The sequence below is a fragment of the Punica granatum genome, chromosome 1 (genome assembly GCF_007655135.1).
Source record: "Punica granatum isolate Tunisia-2019 chromosome 1, ASM765513v2, whole genome shotgun sequence".
NCBI classification, from domain to species: domain Eukaryota; kingdom Viridiplantae; phylum Streptophyta; class Magnoliopsida; order Myrtales; family Lythraceae; genus Punica; species Punica granatum.
This window is the reverse complement of record NC_045127.1, coordinates 3,218,739-3,232,739: the sequence shown is the minus strand read 5'-3', so window position 1 is coordinate 3,232,739 and position 14,001 is coordinate 3,218,739. Positions and strand designations below refer to the sequence as shown.

The following is a 14,001-nucleotide window of genomic DNA, read 5'->3' as shown; positions in this document are numbered from 1 at the left end:
GATAATATAAGATAGCGGCGTACATTTTTATCTGATAATTAAGAAAGTTCGAGTTCGATAATTGTGTGAGACTACCAGTGCCCTTTTATTAGATATTTAAAATTTTTATTTTATTGTACTATACTCATGCATCTTTCTTGTAATCGAAAAAAAAAAAAGTAACTTTAAGGCAAAAAAACGAACCTTTAAAATTTTACAGAGTGTCCCCATCTTTTCAAAACTTAAGAGCTTTGCCCTATTTAGACACTTTTCTTGACCAAAAAGAGTAATGTGCATGGGAGGGGCTGCGATCTATTTGCTTCTCATCTCTTTCTTTTTTTATTTTTATATTTTTTATTTGGACAAATATCGTCTTTGCCCCCTTGAAAACGCCACATTCTATGCGCACAACACTTTTTGACCGGAGGGGTAAAGTGCTTATTTTTCATAAGTTTGAGAGACAATGTGCAAAATTTTAAATCTTGGAGCAAATATATCGTAACTCTAAAAGTCGATGGCAAAGTGCTTTTTACTCTTTATTCTATCGGAATATGAATTGGAAAGCCCATTAAATGTGGTATTAGCACTTTTGGGAGAGAGCTCCAACCAGTCATCGATCCCCATTTTCTGAATAAAATTCGAGTTTATTTTTCGTAACTTTTACATAACTAGCTTGGTTCTAGCCCAGTGACCCACAGGGTCCCAATTTAGATCTCAAAGCTGCTATAGGATGCCTTCGGAATCATAGATTCATCCTCAATAAAGATGCCATGCCATTTGTTTCGGCACGTTTGTAATGTTGGTGGATGGAAGATCCTAGTGAATGGCATTATGGCATGGCGTATACAAAATTTTTTCAACAAAGACGGGAGGAAAGATGTTCAGACACCGTCGGAGGATTTCAATTGCCACGTGGTTCGCAAAAGGGACAAATTTTCATCTTTTCCCGCCGCCAAATGCTGACATGTGTCTGCTTTTCCGCCGCCTTCTCCTTTTTCTGGTCTGAACAAAATCCAATCGATAGATATTGAACTTCTCGCCACGTCAGTTGATCATAATGTGGTTGGTTCGGTAGTTTACTTCACCTGAGATGAAATGAAAGATACCCTTCTCATGTCAAATTCAGTCAAACACTAGTAGCATAATTCCTTCATAATGCTCAAGTCACCTCATTTGTCACGACCGTCGAGACTTCCCTTTCTAGTGCTCCATCAAGGTCATGCTATACTGGCAATACTTTCCACTCGATCTGCACGATACGCTGTCACTCGATCCATCAACCTTCTCAACCTCAAATATCGCAGCTGGCATCTTTAGGTTTCGATTCCAGCACCTGAGTTTTGATACTAATTATTTTTATAAGATATCTTTAACACGAGATGAGATAATCGAGAAAATAAGATCGAACACCGAAAAAAGGGAAAAATGTCCACGGCGCAGAACAAGAAAATCTACTAGATAATGAATCGGAAATTACAGCTCTCGGAGATGTCTCTCATCCTAGCCCTCAACACCGAGAATAGTCTAACTCGATCCCTTAATTCTCTTCAACTTTCTCACTCTAATATCCTAGAGTTACAAGTATTACAGAGAAATTTTCTCGAGAGAACTTCAGAAAGATCTACCACCACTATTCTCGTGATACAAGACTCTCTCAACTGGCCCCCGAAGAGCTGGGACTTCACAGCAGCTGAGGCTTATTTTATAAGCCGTACAAGACCCTATTTGTAATATCCAGAATATATTTTCTAAAGATATCATAATATATCTCCAATAATATTTCCTCCTTTGAATATATTCTGATGTTACAAGATATCTCTAAATATGTGAAATAATATTTCTCTTGATTTCTTCATCGTTTACCGAGTTTTCGAGATTGCGACTTAATGCAAGACACATCCAACATTAATATTCTTCACCTATGACTTCCACGACGCAATGATTTCTTCAAAGAACACCTTCACCTCGTGCAATCCGTGGGCAACGCTACTCCGTTTACAACTGTCGTCGTATATATGTAAGCACTCGATGCATAAACGGGTCACTCCGCAAACAGGCGAAACCAACACGGGTGCATGTATGAACGGCTAGTGATTGATTGATTCTACACGTAGTACAGGCATGGGTTCTGATTTATATTTCGATGTAGGAAAAGTCGCGGGCCTTAGTGTGGAAGCGAAAACTTCCATGAAGATTTTGCTCAACGAAGGAATGACGAATGTCTTTGACCAGTATCTGTTTATATTTAGCCCCCACCCCCACCACCACCGCCATCCCCGACCTACTTTTGTTAATGTCATTATCCATCGGGCCATCAGATATTGTATAACTATATATGTTAAATTGTCGGTTAATGTTTTTATTTCCTCACGTAACTCATCTTTTTAAAGCTAAATCCCAACTACAGTGTTGGCTTTTGCTTTTGGCAATTAACTAGCTAATCCATTTGGGTTTTCTTTGAATTAAACTACTTATTGTTTGTTTAATTCCCACGAGGATGTCAACTACCTTAATTAATTATCTCACTGATAAAGTCAGCATACCGAGTTATACTTCCATTCATCCTCGTAAGTGGTTCATCAAGTTTGACTTTTTAAAAATAGATTAAAAAATTATTAGTTAGGTTGATAACCACCATGTATCATGTATCACTATTAATCAAAGCGTTAGGAGTTAACAACTCATAGATGTAGAAATTGTAACTTGTAACGATACATATATGCCATGTGACGGTCGATAATAAACTAATAATCGCTCTGAGAGTAATCTTCTGGGGATAAAGAACCCTCATTCACCACAAAGAAAGAAGTGATGATGCATGTGCAAAACACCCTTTTTTTTTCTTTTTTTTTGCGCCCCCCCCCCCCCCCCCCCCCCCCCCCCCCCCCCCTCCTCATTTCATCTCCCCCCATGTCGAAATACTTAAAAATATCAAAACATCGTCATAAGGGTAGAACAATAAATTCTTCCTTTGGAGCATACCTAAAGAACACGGACATAAAACAGGTCTATTTGGGACGATGATTACATTTCATTCCAATGCTACTATGACTCAGTAGGGAAAAAAGAAATGTTTGTATGTAATACAATTATAACCCTTTAATTTGGCGGAGAAGTGGAACATGACAATCAGTCATAAGGAGATTTAGTGACATAATATGACCTCAATAAGATAAGAAACCAGAGCAAAATCGAAAAACCTTCCTTTTACTAATGTGATTAGATTAGATTAGATTAGATTAGGTTAGTGGAGTAATTTGTGTGTGTCCGCTCTAAGCTTATATAAATATTCTTAACGGGTGGCTACAAAACTAGTGATATAAGATAAGCTCCAAATAATTACATCCGCGGATAAATCCAATTATAGGGAAAGTGCCAAAACGCACCAAATACCTGACAAAGCAGCTGCACTTGCATGACCCAACTTAACCTACCATCTGAAATCTCTCAGCCCTTCGCTGCGGGATTCAACTGTCGAGAAGAGATCGAGGTACCTTTGTTATCCGAATGAGTGCATATGGAAATATGAGCAAAAAGGATCAGGTTTCTCGGAACTGAGGGCTGGGAGGCGGCTCTCATTCATTGCCGGTACATGTTAGTTCACAGGGCAAGGACTAAGTAAACATTCACTTGGACTGTCTTTTTGTTTATTTATATATATATTTTTTGAAATAGGCAAGGCAACATTTGCAGCTTCAAGACGCAAACTACTGATAAACTCTACCGCAGCAATATCAATCTGACTATGCAGTACCAAACAGATATCAACTCGTTATGTGACCGCCGAGGAGGTCGTTCTCAAACTGCTGTTGACCAACAAAAGTCTCGACTAGATAACACTGTTTTTCCTCCAATAAACCTTAAGTTTAGTGCTCCAGATATGAGCAAACAGACAATGCTCAAGCAAAAACAATGGAGGAACAAGCGGAATGAGTCAGTCCCCTTTCGCTCCACTAAACCTAGAGGGTGGTCCTTTCACTAACAACGTAGGATAACATTCATGAAGTCCCATATAATGAGTATTCACTATTCCATAAGTGGCATTGGCAACTCTAAACAATTGATTATACAAAATGCCGACAAGTCAATTCCATATATAATAAGTTTGAGTGTACTAAAGTGATTAAAGTTAATGCACTTTTTCTATATAATGCCTCAAACTTACCTTATCATTGTCAACATCAACTTTCCAATTGACTTCGTCGTCCCTTCTGACTTCTGTTTGAAAAGGAAATCGAAATAATACTTGAATTTACTGTCATATGAGAAGCATAGGAATCATATATATCTGACATCAATTGGGCATCACTGCTTGCTAAATCATAAATATTTTTACTTTTTTTTTTTTGCTGGAATACGAATTTTACTTACCAAACCTATACTGACTAATCAGGAAGGAGGGGCAGTCTGCTTATTCTGTAGATGGAACCATTCGTGACGCTGCTGCTGCTATCAAACTCATCAAACTCGTCATCTCCATCACTTTCACTAGAAATTACGTTTCCTTCATCAATTTTAGCATGAAATGGAAGAATTCTGAGACGCACATCTGGCTCTTTCACTACCTGTTCTGATTGGAGCCCGTATTTCCTTATAAGTTCGATCTGAAGAGTCATAACATGAGGTGACCTCGGAAGTAGCACCGCAGGTTCTCCCTTGGGAATTACGACTTGCTCAATAGCGACTCTTGCCTCCTGTTCCATGGGTAGTTACAACTGATGCAAAGATTAATGCTACTGAAACTAAATTCTGAAATCGAAATCCTGATCTTGGGCATTCCAGCTACATATTTTACCACTCTATAATGGAATCATTAGCAATGATCACATATGTACCAGATAAACCAGGCCATAACTGCATAATCTCGGTCTCATTATTATCATCTGGTATTCAACTAAAAATATGATTATTAGCTGTAAGGATTTTTTAGTACCTCCAAAGCATCTTTTATTTCCACCGAGTTGGACTTGTCTGCTGTCTCTAAATCCTCCAAAACCTCTCGCTCCCGCATTAATGCCCTCAGCGCCTTCGTTATTTGCATCATTGAGCTTGTCTATTTGGACAAACAGACAATCGACAATCAAATTTCTTACTTACATCTAATTTTCATCAGAGCAAACAAGGACCATGCGTTCAGTAACCTTAGTAACATAAGTGGGAATTCCATGAAAGCTTGCAGCAGCTTGGATCCGTGGGTTCTTCTTGAGCTTGGACTGGGAAGCAAGTAGTGCATCTGCCTTGCTTATGTCATCCGTTATCAGAATTGCATCTTCGCTCATTTCTAACTGCTTCATTACCTGTATTATGCTCCCTTCTGCAATCTACAAAACTGCTCATTCTGTAAGCCATGCAGGGAACATATACTGGGCAACCCGAGTATTATTCCACTAAAATCCATTCAGAAAATCATTCATCCTAATCTAATCGCAATTCTATGACTAGCACTCTATTCTAGAATCTAGAAATAAAAATTTCTAATTATATAAAATAAAAAAAGAGAACTAAATTATCTGTTTAAATTATGTCCAAATCACTCTGATAAGTGAATCAGTATAGAAAGACTTCTGAGAATGAAGCTAATTTTGATTTACCCCATATGCATACAAGTGGATCGGTTCCTCATCATCCTTGGATTCATCCATGCTTCGAGGCTCAAGGTTATATTCGTTAAATCCAGCTATTTCACAAATCTTCTCGGGGATATCACTTAACCTAATATCTTGATCGTTGGTGGAGAAAGAGTCTTTCAGAGGTTCCATCAAGATTTCTTGAGAACCATTCAGGCCTATCTTGCGAACTTCAACATTAGGGGGTCTGCCTGTGGCAGCATAACCAAGCATAAAAGATTACAACAGACAATCAACAGGCATATCAGGGGAACCATCATGCTACGAAGAAAGGACAAGAATTGAAGAAAGAACCGGAACATTCTTATTTCATTAAAGCAGAAAAACTCATCCACCTGAAAGAATGAAATCGACTGTTGCTTCTAAGCTTCGATGAATTCGCAACTCAGTCTTCGAGACTATCTCAACAGCACTGTTGAATGTTGCAGGTCCTTTTCTCTCAAGCACTGTCTTCTGCACCCTCCTCCTGCTAGCCTCTTCATCCCCTAATGTAACACTCTTTAGAGTGAACAACAAAGAGATGAGACTCCATTCGTAAAAGGTAAAGCCACAACACGGATTATGGCTAGTCTTAACAGCTGAGGAGTATAGGGACTAGTCTCTTGCCTCAATTCCTCCCACAAGCATCTCCAGGGCAGGATTCATGATCACATTCTCAATGGTTACACCATGAGCTGTCGCAACTAGCTGAATCCCGCGTTGCGCGATGGTGCTAGCTGCCATTGCTTCGAGTTTGGTGCCAATCTCATCAATTACAATCACTTGTGGCATGTGATTCTCCACAGCCTCGATTAGTACCTTCATTCAAAAGATGGGAGATTCCATAGCTTGCACTAGCCATAAATTCTTTTAGGCTATCCGGAACACAATCTTTGGAGCAATTCTCTCAAAATATTTTAAAACTTTGCTCTTGTAATAGATCTCTACCATATATCATATTTTTCATGATCCTGAACAAGATATACTCAGTGAAAATTTTCTAATATTAGTATTAAATCTAGACTGCTGACCAAAAACATGTACATGGAGCTTAAGGCTGGAGGTGGTTGCCAGGGATTTCAAAATAAAATGCTTGCTTCCCATATATCAATCAAAATAAGAATTAAAAGCTTTTAAACGTCAAGCTTTAAGCTCACACCTTGTGTTGCATGTCAGAGTCCGGAACTTGCATTCGGCGGGCATTGCCTATGCCTGCATGAGGTATATCACCATCCCCACCTATCTCATTTGACGTGTCAACAATCATCACACGTTTCCGGTAATCATTTGCAAGCATCCGAGCTATTTCCCTGCAAATAAGTGACATCGCAACCATGTAACCGGAGAATGGACACAAACACCAATCTTTGGCAATACAGCTTTATCCTGTCCTGCTGCGAAAGAACTGGACTATATTGTATACTACCCAATGCCTATCTGCTTTTCCCAAGGAATTTGTACTGAATGCCTTAAAACTATGTCGAATCTTCTGCCATGGAAACTTACAAATGAGCCCCCCATTTGTGATCTCAGGACTCGTTGACAGTTCCTCAGCTCCAACCAATCCAACTACCAGCCAAAGGTATCTACTTTCACTCGGAATATCTTTGTGAATGTATGGGCAACCTCTACAGAGCAAAGTTCACTAGTAGGGGATAGCATAAAAAACCTGATAATGGTAGTTTTCCCCACACCGGGGGGGCCAATAAGCAGCAGCGAAGCTCCATTCTGCACTAAATCACGCAATAGAGGAGCACTTCCAGATATTGCCCTCCCAACACGACAAGTCAATCCAATTATCGTTCCCTTCCGGTTCCTAATGGCACTGATCCTGTGCAATGTGCGGCTGATTCCAGCTCGGTTATCGACAGCAAAGTCACCGACCTGAAAACACCAACCTGATCAGCGAATGGAGAGCATGACGTCTCGAATTTCCCAACCAAATCTATGAAACATCCTCGGACCACTTCCTAATGAGCAAAAACATTTACGCTTTACCTGAGACGTGGCGTGCCCTAGATCTTCATGGGTGATAGGACAATCCGATAACACAAAGTCACCGGAAGGGAACCGAGCGAGCGGTTTCCGGCCCAAATCCATGACGACTTCGATCAGCTGATGGAGCTCAGGGTGCTCGGTGACCCGCCGCCGCATCCCCTCGGGCAGCAGGTCCAAGAGGCGGGCCAGCTCAAGCTGCTCAACTTCGAAATCATCCTCCGGCACAGAAGAAGAAGCCGAACAACCCGGAAAATTTCTCCGGTGCCCAGGAAGACTCTTTCCCAGTTTACGCAGGGGAAAGGGCCGTGGCGGGAAATGGAACGAAAACGGCGGGGACTTGGGACACCGGTGGCTCGAACTGGGAGCCAAAGAGGGTGTGTGGAGGTGAGAGTGGAGAGACCGGAGCATCTGTTTTGGCGGGAAAATTTCGATGAAGTCACTGATTTCTAAAGCGCAAAGGGAGTAGCTGTGCATGCAGCCGCAGGGGAGCTCTGAAATCGGAGCGTGAGGTGAACGTTGAGCGAGGTTGGCTTGGCTGGCTGCGACGGCAGAAAACGGTTTTCCAGTTTTCCACTTCTTGTGGTACGCGTTTTCCGTTGACTGTGATGACTGGTTAGAAAATTTTCCAAATTTTTGGCATTTTGACCTTTTTCTCCTAACTCCTCTTTAATTTTAGTTTGCCCCCTGTACTTTCAATGCCTTGCACTCTTCCATTGCCGTTAGAAGTGACTGGCTTTTTCTATTTCAGAACTCAAAAAGAGTGCCTACATTACATCCATGACATATGTTTAATGCACAGACCTCGTTCCCCAGGCCGTGATCGCAACGGACCACAATGTCAAGCTAGCTAGAAATTAGAGCTTAGATTGTTTGCAAAGATGAAGTCACCGATAACAGCAAAAAAAGTTGTTCCATGAAATGTGATCTCTCCTTTGTTGAGAGCTTCTCTCTCTACTCTTCCCTCTGTTGGAAGCTTTTTCTTCTTCATTGCTCATGTTCTCTACTTCTCCACGGCTGATCTTTGCAAGTAGATCTTCATTTACTGCAAATCTTTAAGCTCAACCAACTCTATTCTCCAATCAAGTCTGGAGTTACTCCCTCCGGCCTGGATCAAATCACACCTGCAACACAACAGTCATTAATTCCATTCTTCAGCTCTTCAACCCGTTCTATTAATGTCTCTAGTAGGATTTCTTATTCTCAAAACTCCAGCCATCACTCCGGGATTCTCCGTTTCCGAAAAGCCACGGTCACCAATTCATCAACCGCCTCTTTATAGCTTGAATATACCCCCAATCCATCACCCCCCGAAACCACAAGATACCCCTCCCCCAATGGATCACATTGGCTGAAATGTTTGGCTCGCAGATGACCATGCACCATGCCCTGGAAGTTCTTGATCTGCCAACCATGGAAGAGGGCGAAACAAACGAAACCATCCCTCTAACCCTTCTCCTTAAGCCCTTTGGTTTCAAGCCTCCACCATCAAAAGCCATCATTCCCCGTCTCCTGCAGGCCTGGAAGATTAAGAAAGGGGTCTCTATAACGCCAAAAAAATATTCCGACAACATATTGGTGTGTTTATTCAAGGACAAGAAAGACATGCTTTATGTTGAAAGGGATAGAGCATGGTCGGTTCAGGGAGCCCACCTAATGATCGAACGCTGGGACAAAGGTAAGGCACTGGAGGAGGTTCAGTTCGACACAATTGCCTTCTGGATCCAATTGAGAGGCGCCCCACCTGAAATTTTATCCAAACAAAACATCATCAAACTGGCAGAAAGCGCGGGCAAGTCCTCGACATTGACTGGAAGGACTCACCATCCCTTCCGAAATGGTATGTCACCCCCAGAGCCTTGGTTAAAGTCCTCGTCACCAATCCGCTATGTCCTGGCCGACTAATCAATCGAAAATCCGGAGCTCCCACTTGGGTCTATTTTAAATACGAGCACCTTAAAACCTTCTGCTATGATTGCGGAGTTCTGGGTCACGACCAAGCCCATTGTATGTCGGAATCCCCAGCAAACCCCAACCTCTATGGACCATGGCTGCGATTTGACGAACAATCGGACGTTCCCCCACCTCAGGCCTCCCTCTACCCCCTGGAAATGTTAGAATCGACATCACTACAAGGTATCGAAATCTCCTCACCGCCCCCGATCAGCCACCCAACCCATGCCCACCCCCGTCGCCGAAGCGTGGACTCCCAAAAATTAGGGCAAAACGTCGGCATCAACCCCCCAGAATTTAAGTCGTCTCTGACAATGGGAGGTGACAACCTGAAGGAAAGGGAAAGCACTGACCTGGAGCAGAGTTTTTTGAACGTTGGAGGACAGATTGAAGCAGACCTGGCAGGATCCCCTGATTTCCTCAGAAGGGGGCATGTCTCTGTCCCGAAGAAGAAAACGCCACGAGCTCAGGAAATCAGCACAGACTCTCTTTATTCAGGCCTTATAGAGACGCAAGCCCAAGCGGAAGCCCAGTTCAGTGAACTCTTCAACCCGCTCAGAAGCCCAATCAGCCGCCCGCTTCCTCCATTTGCCGTCCAGAGCTCAGCAACCCGAAGCCCAATTCAAGGCCCAAGCCCCAATCCAGCGGCTCTCCAGCCCTGTATCTCTCCCAAAGAACACACCAAAGCAGCGCGTCCCAGGAAGAAATTTTCCAGAATAGGGGACATGGACCTTGAGGATTTTTCCATCACCATCATGCAGAGGAAGCGTAAAAATGACACGACATTGGAGGAATTTCTTAATTTCTCTGCCCCGTACTCCAAAATTCTGAACAAAATGGCAAGGACGATTGGAGAATATTCCCAGATGGACTGGATTGCCTTACAATCTACGACAACGTGCCAACCGAATAATTGGCAACCAGAAGTTGGGATTCCGAGCTATGAGGAAGACATGGAGGAAGAAGTCAATCCCAAGAACATCCAAATGGCCAAGGAGGCGGGCCTAAACATGCCCCCGCCTCAGCCATGAGTCTTCTCGCTTGGAACTGTCGGGGAGTTAGAGGAGAACCGACAGTTAAAGCCCTAAGACTCCTCACCCGGAAGCATCGTCCTAGTATGATCTTCCTATCTGAAACCAAAGCCGACTCAGCTCACTGCTCCAAGGTAGCAAGGCGTTGCAACCTCGATGGCCATTTCTCGGTTGACTCCTCAAATGCAGCTGGGGGATTATGCTTATTATGGAATACTGAACTGAAGGTAAACATTCTTAAATCTTCACCTCATTACATTCATGCTAGTATTGAGCATCATATTCTACCTGCCCCCTGAATTCTTACTGCGATATATGGGCCTCCCTATTTGCATGAAAAGCCAATGTTCTGGGCTGAGCTATCTGATCTTGCAAAATCTATTGATTGCCCTTGGTTAATTATAGGAGATTTCAATGAAATTTGCTCTGCATCTGATAAAATGGGCGGTCGTAATTATGCCTCATCTTCCCGTTCTTTCCTTGATACTTTTCTTAACCAATCGGGATGTGTGGATCTTGGTTTTAATGGCAATCCCTTCTCCTGGCACAACAAAAGACTGGGATTAGCCTCCATTAAACAAAGGTTAGACAGAGCTATAGCTAATAATGAATGGAGGACTACATTCCCAAAAGCAGGAGTATTCCACCTTCCACAAATTCGATCCGATCATAATCCTATTCTTTTAAAACTATGGATAGACTCCTCGCATAGACCCAAACCCTTTCGTTTTGAGGAAGCCTGGACACGCGATAAATCTAGCAAGGAAATTGTTAAAAAGGCGTGGAATTCAACAGCGAAGGGTTCAAAAGCTTTCCAGCTTTCCTCAAAAATCAGAACTGTTAAAAAAGACCTTAGAAAATGGAACAAAGAGGTATTTGGTTATTGTGACTCTAACATTGCAGGAATCATGGAGAAACTTGATGAGATCCAAAGAAAGGTCCCAACAGTAGAGACGAAGGAACAGGAAGAAAACCTCCTTGCTGATCTAGAAGAAAACCTTATCAGAAAGGATCTTATATGGCATCAAAAGTCAAGGGAATTATGGCTAAAGGAAGGTGATAGAAATTCCAAATTCTTCCATCTCTCAACTGTCATCCGGCGAAACTCAAATCACATAACTGCCATTAAAGCCAACAACGGTGATTGGTGCCAAGATTATGAAGGAATTGGGAATTACTTCCTTAGAAATTTTCAAGAGCTATTCGCCACCTCTCACCCTGAAATACCGGATGACCTGGAAGGGCTAGTCAGCCAAGTTATCACCGACTCTGAAAACGAAAGTCTAATCAGAATCCCAGATGACGAGGAAATTCTCATTGCCCTAAACTCAATTCCAAATCTAAAAGCGCCAGGTCCCGACGGAATCCCATCCCTCTTTTACAAGCATTTTGGAGAGACGGTAAAGCCACTTCTGCTATCCGCTGTTAAAAGCTTCTTCGATTCCAACTTCATCCTCAAAGAATGGAACAATGCTTTCACCTGCCTCATTCCAAAATGCCAAGGAGCTGCTACATTTAAGGACTTCAGGCCTATCAGTTTATGCAATGTAAGCTATAAGGTGGTTTCAAAAATCATTGCAAACAGACTCAAGCCCCTCCTCAACAAGATCATCTCCCCGAACCAAACCGCCTTCATCGAAGGAAGATGGATAAATGAGAATGGTCTCTTAAGCCAGGAAATTCTCCACACGATGAGGAAAACCAAGGCTCGCAGAGGCTGGATAGGGATGAAAATCGACTTTATGAAAGCCTTTGACAAACTTGAATGGAACTTCATAGTCAAAATCCTCGAACATCTTGGATTCCACCCCACCTTCACAACTTGGATATACCAGTGCATCTCAACATCAACTTTCTCCATCTTACTCAACGGATCTCCCCACGGGCACTTCTCTCCATCTAGAGGCTTAAGATAGGGCGATCCTATTTCGCCTTATCTTTTTGTGATATTAATGGAGATCTTGTCTCGACTTCTATACAGGGGTGAACTAAATGGGGAAATCAAAGGAATCCAATTAAGCAGAGGAGGACCTCAAGTCTCCCATTTAATGTTCGCAGATGACCTCTTAATCCTGACAAAAGCAACGGAAGCAAACATTCGAGCCACAAAAAGCATCCTCGACAAATTCTGCTCTTGGTCAGGTCAAGAAATCAACTGCGCCAAATCAGGTCTCTTCTTTTCCAAGAACTCCGATGCAGACACAAGGAGAATAGCGAGATCAATCCTAGGTATGAGGAAATTAAAAGAAGATGCAAGATACCTAGGTAACCCTCTATTCATCAAAAGGAAGAAGAAAGAGTCGTTCCAATTCCTCATCGATAAAATCAAAGGCAAGCTAGCTTCTTGGAAGACTAAGGCACTATCCTGGGCGGGCAGAGCAACTCTGATCAAGTCTGTCATCAATAGTACACCGATCTACACCATGTCACTGTTCCAGTTACCAAAATCCACCCTTAGCAACATTGACAAGGTAACCAAGCGATTCTGGTGGGGTACTAGTAAAGAGGTAGGCAACTATTATGCTCCGAAGAGCTGGGACTCCATTTGTCAACCGAAAGCAATAGGTGGCCTTGGATTCCGAAGGGCAATAGATGCTAACAAGGCAATGCTCTCCAAAACAGCTTGGGCTCTGACTAAATCGAACAACAGCCTTGCGGGTAGGGCCATGAGGGCTAAGTATGGCAACTTCCTAAATACCTCCAACCGCTCATCCCCTTCGCCATTTTGGAAGGGCCTCAAATGGTGCAAGGATACCATCAAGCGTTGTACCTGTTTCTCTGTTAGAAATGGCTTATCCATCTCAGCCTGGCATGATCCATGGATTCCGAGTATGAACAACCACAAGCCTCTTCCCAGACACAATGCAACCCAAGACCCAGATCTCAAGGTAAGTGACCTAATGCTACACCAACCAAGGAGATGGAACATCCCTCTCCTCACAAGCCTCTTCGAGCATGATACAGTGCAGAATATCCTCAAAATCCATCTATCCCAGGATGACCTCGAAGATTCAGCTCAATGGACGCCAAACTCATCATGGAAGCATTCTCTCAAATCCTTCTATCTTATGGATCAACATCATAGATTCCAAAATGACAGTGATATTAAATGGAAGGACATATGGAATCTTAAAATTCATGATCGCCTAAAACTCCACCTGTGGAGAATTGCAAGTGAAAGCCTCCCCTGGTTTAGCGAAGAGAGCACCTCTTGCCCTCTTTGTCAAACCAGCTCCGATAAACTAGATCACCTCTACGGAGAGTGTATATTTTATCGTGTTGCTTGGAGGGAATCACCTTGGAACTTTCATCCCAGTCACTTTCCAAATGCAAATGCAAAGGATCTGATCAATTTATTTGCTTGCCCTCCTTCTTCATTCCAGTTGAGCACTCATGACAAATCCAAGTTTTCTTTATATGCAACAATAACCCTCTAT

General features: G+C 42.6%; 1 protein-coding gene across 10 annotated transcripts; it reads right to left on the bottom strand.

Moving 5' to 3' along the window:
* Positions 1–728: 728 nt before the first annotated feature.
* LOC116192003 (uncharacterized protein ycf45-like) lies at positions 729–8,152 on the bottom strand. Of its 10 annotated transcripts, XR_004153998.1 has the most exons (12): positions 7,584–8,152; positions 7,255–7,469; positions 6,745–6,895; positions 6,213–6,404; positions 5,942–6,104; positions 5,571–5,797; positions 5,121–5,300; positions 4,913–5,032; positions 4,351–4,673; positions 4,145–4,197; positions 1,148–1,312; positions 729–1,064 (listed from the first exon to the last, which is right to left on the bottom strand). XR_004153998.1 is itself a non-coding variant. In XM_031520385.1 (10 exons), exons 1-9 carry the CDS (start codon positions 8,055–8,057, stop codon positions 4,365–4,367), a joined length of 2,031 nt encoding a protein of 676 aa, XP_031376245.1. In that variant the 5' UTR covers positions 8,058–8,152; the 3' UTR covers positions 3,923–4,234; positions 4,351–4,364. The 10 variants fall into 10 exon arrangements, 5 of the variants coding, with proteins under 5 accessions (XP_031376245.1, XP_031376244.1, XP_031376246.1 ...); XR_004153999.1 differs by lacking the exons at positions 729–1,064; positions 1,148–1,312 and adding an exon at positions 3,168–3,450 and having other exon boundaries at positions 4,145–4,234; XR_004153997.1 differs by lacking the exons at positions 729–1,064; positions 1,148–1,312 and adding an exon at positions 3,168–3,450.
* Positions 8,153–14,001: the final 5,849 nt, after the last annotated feature.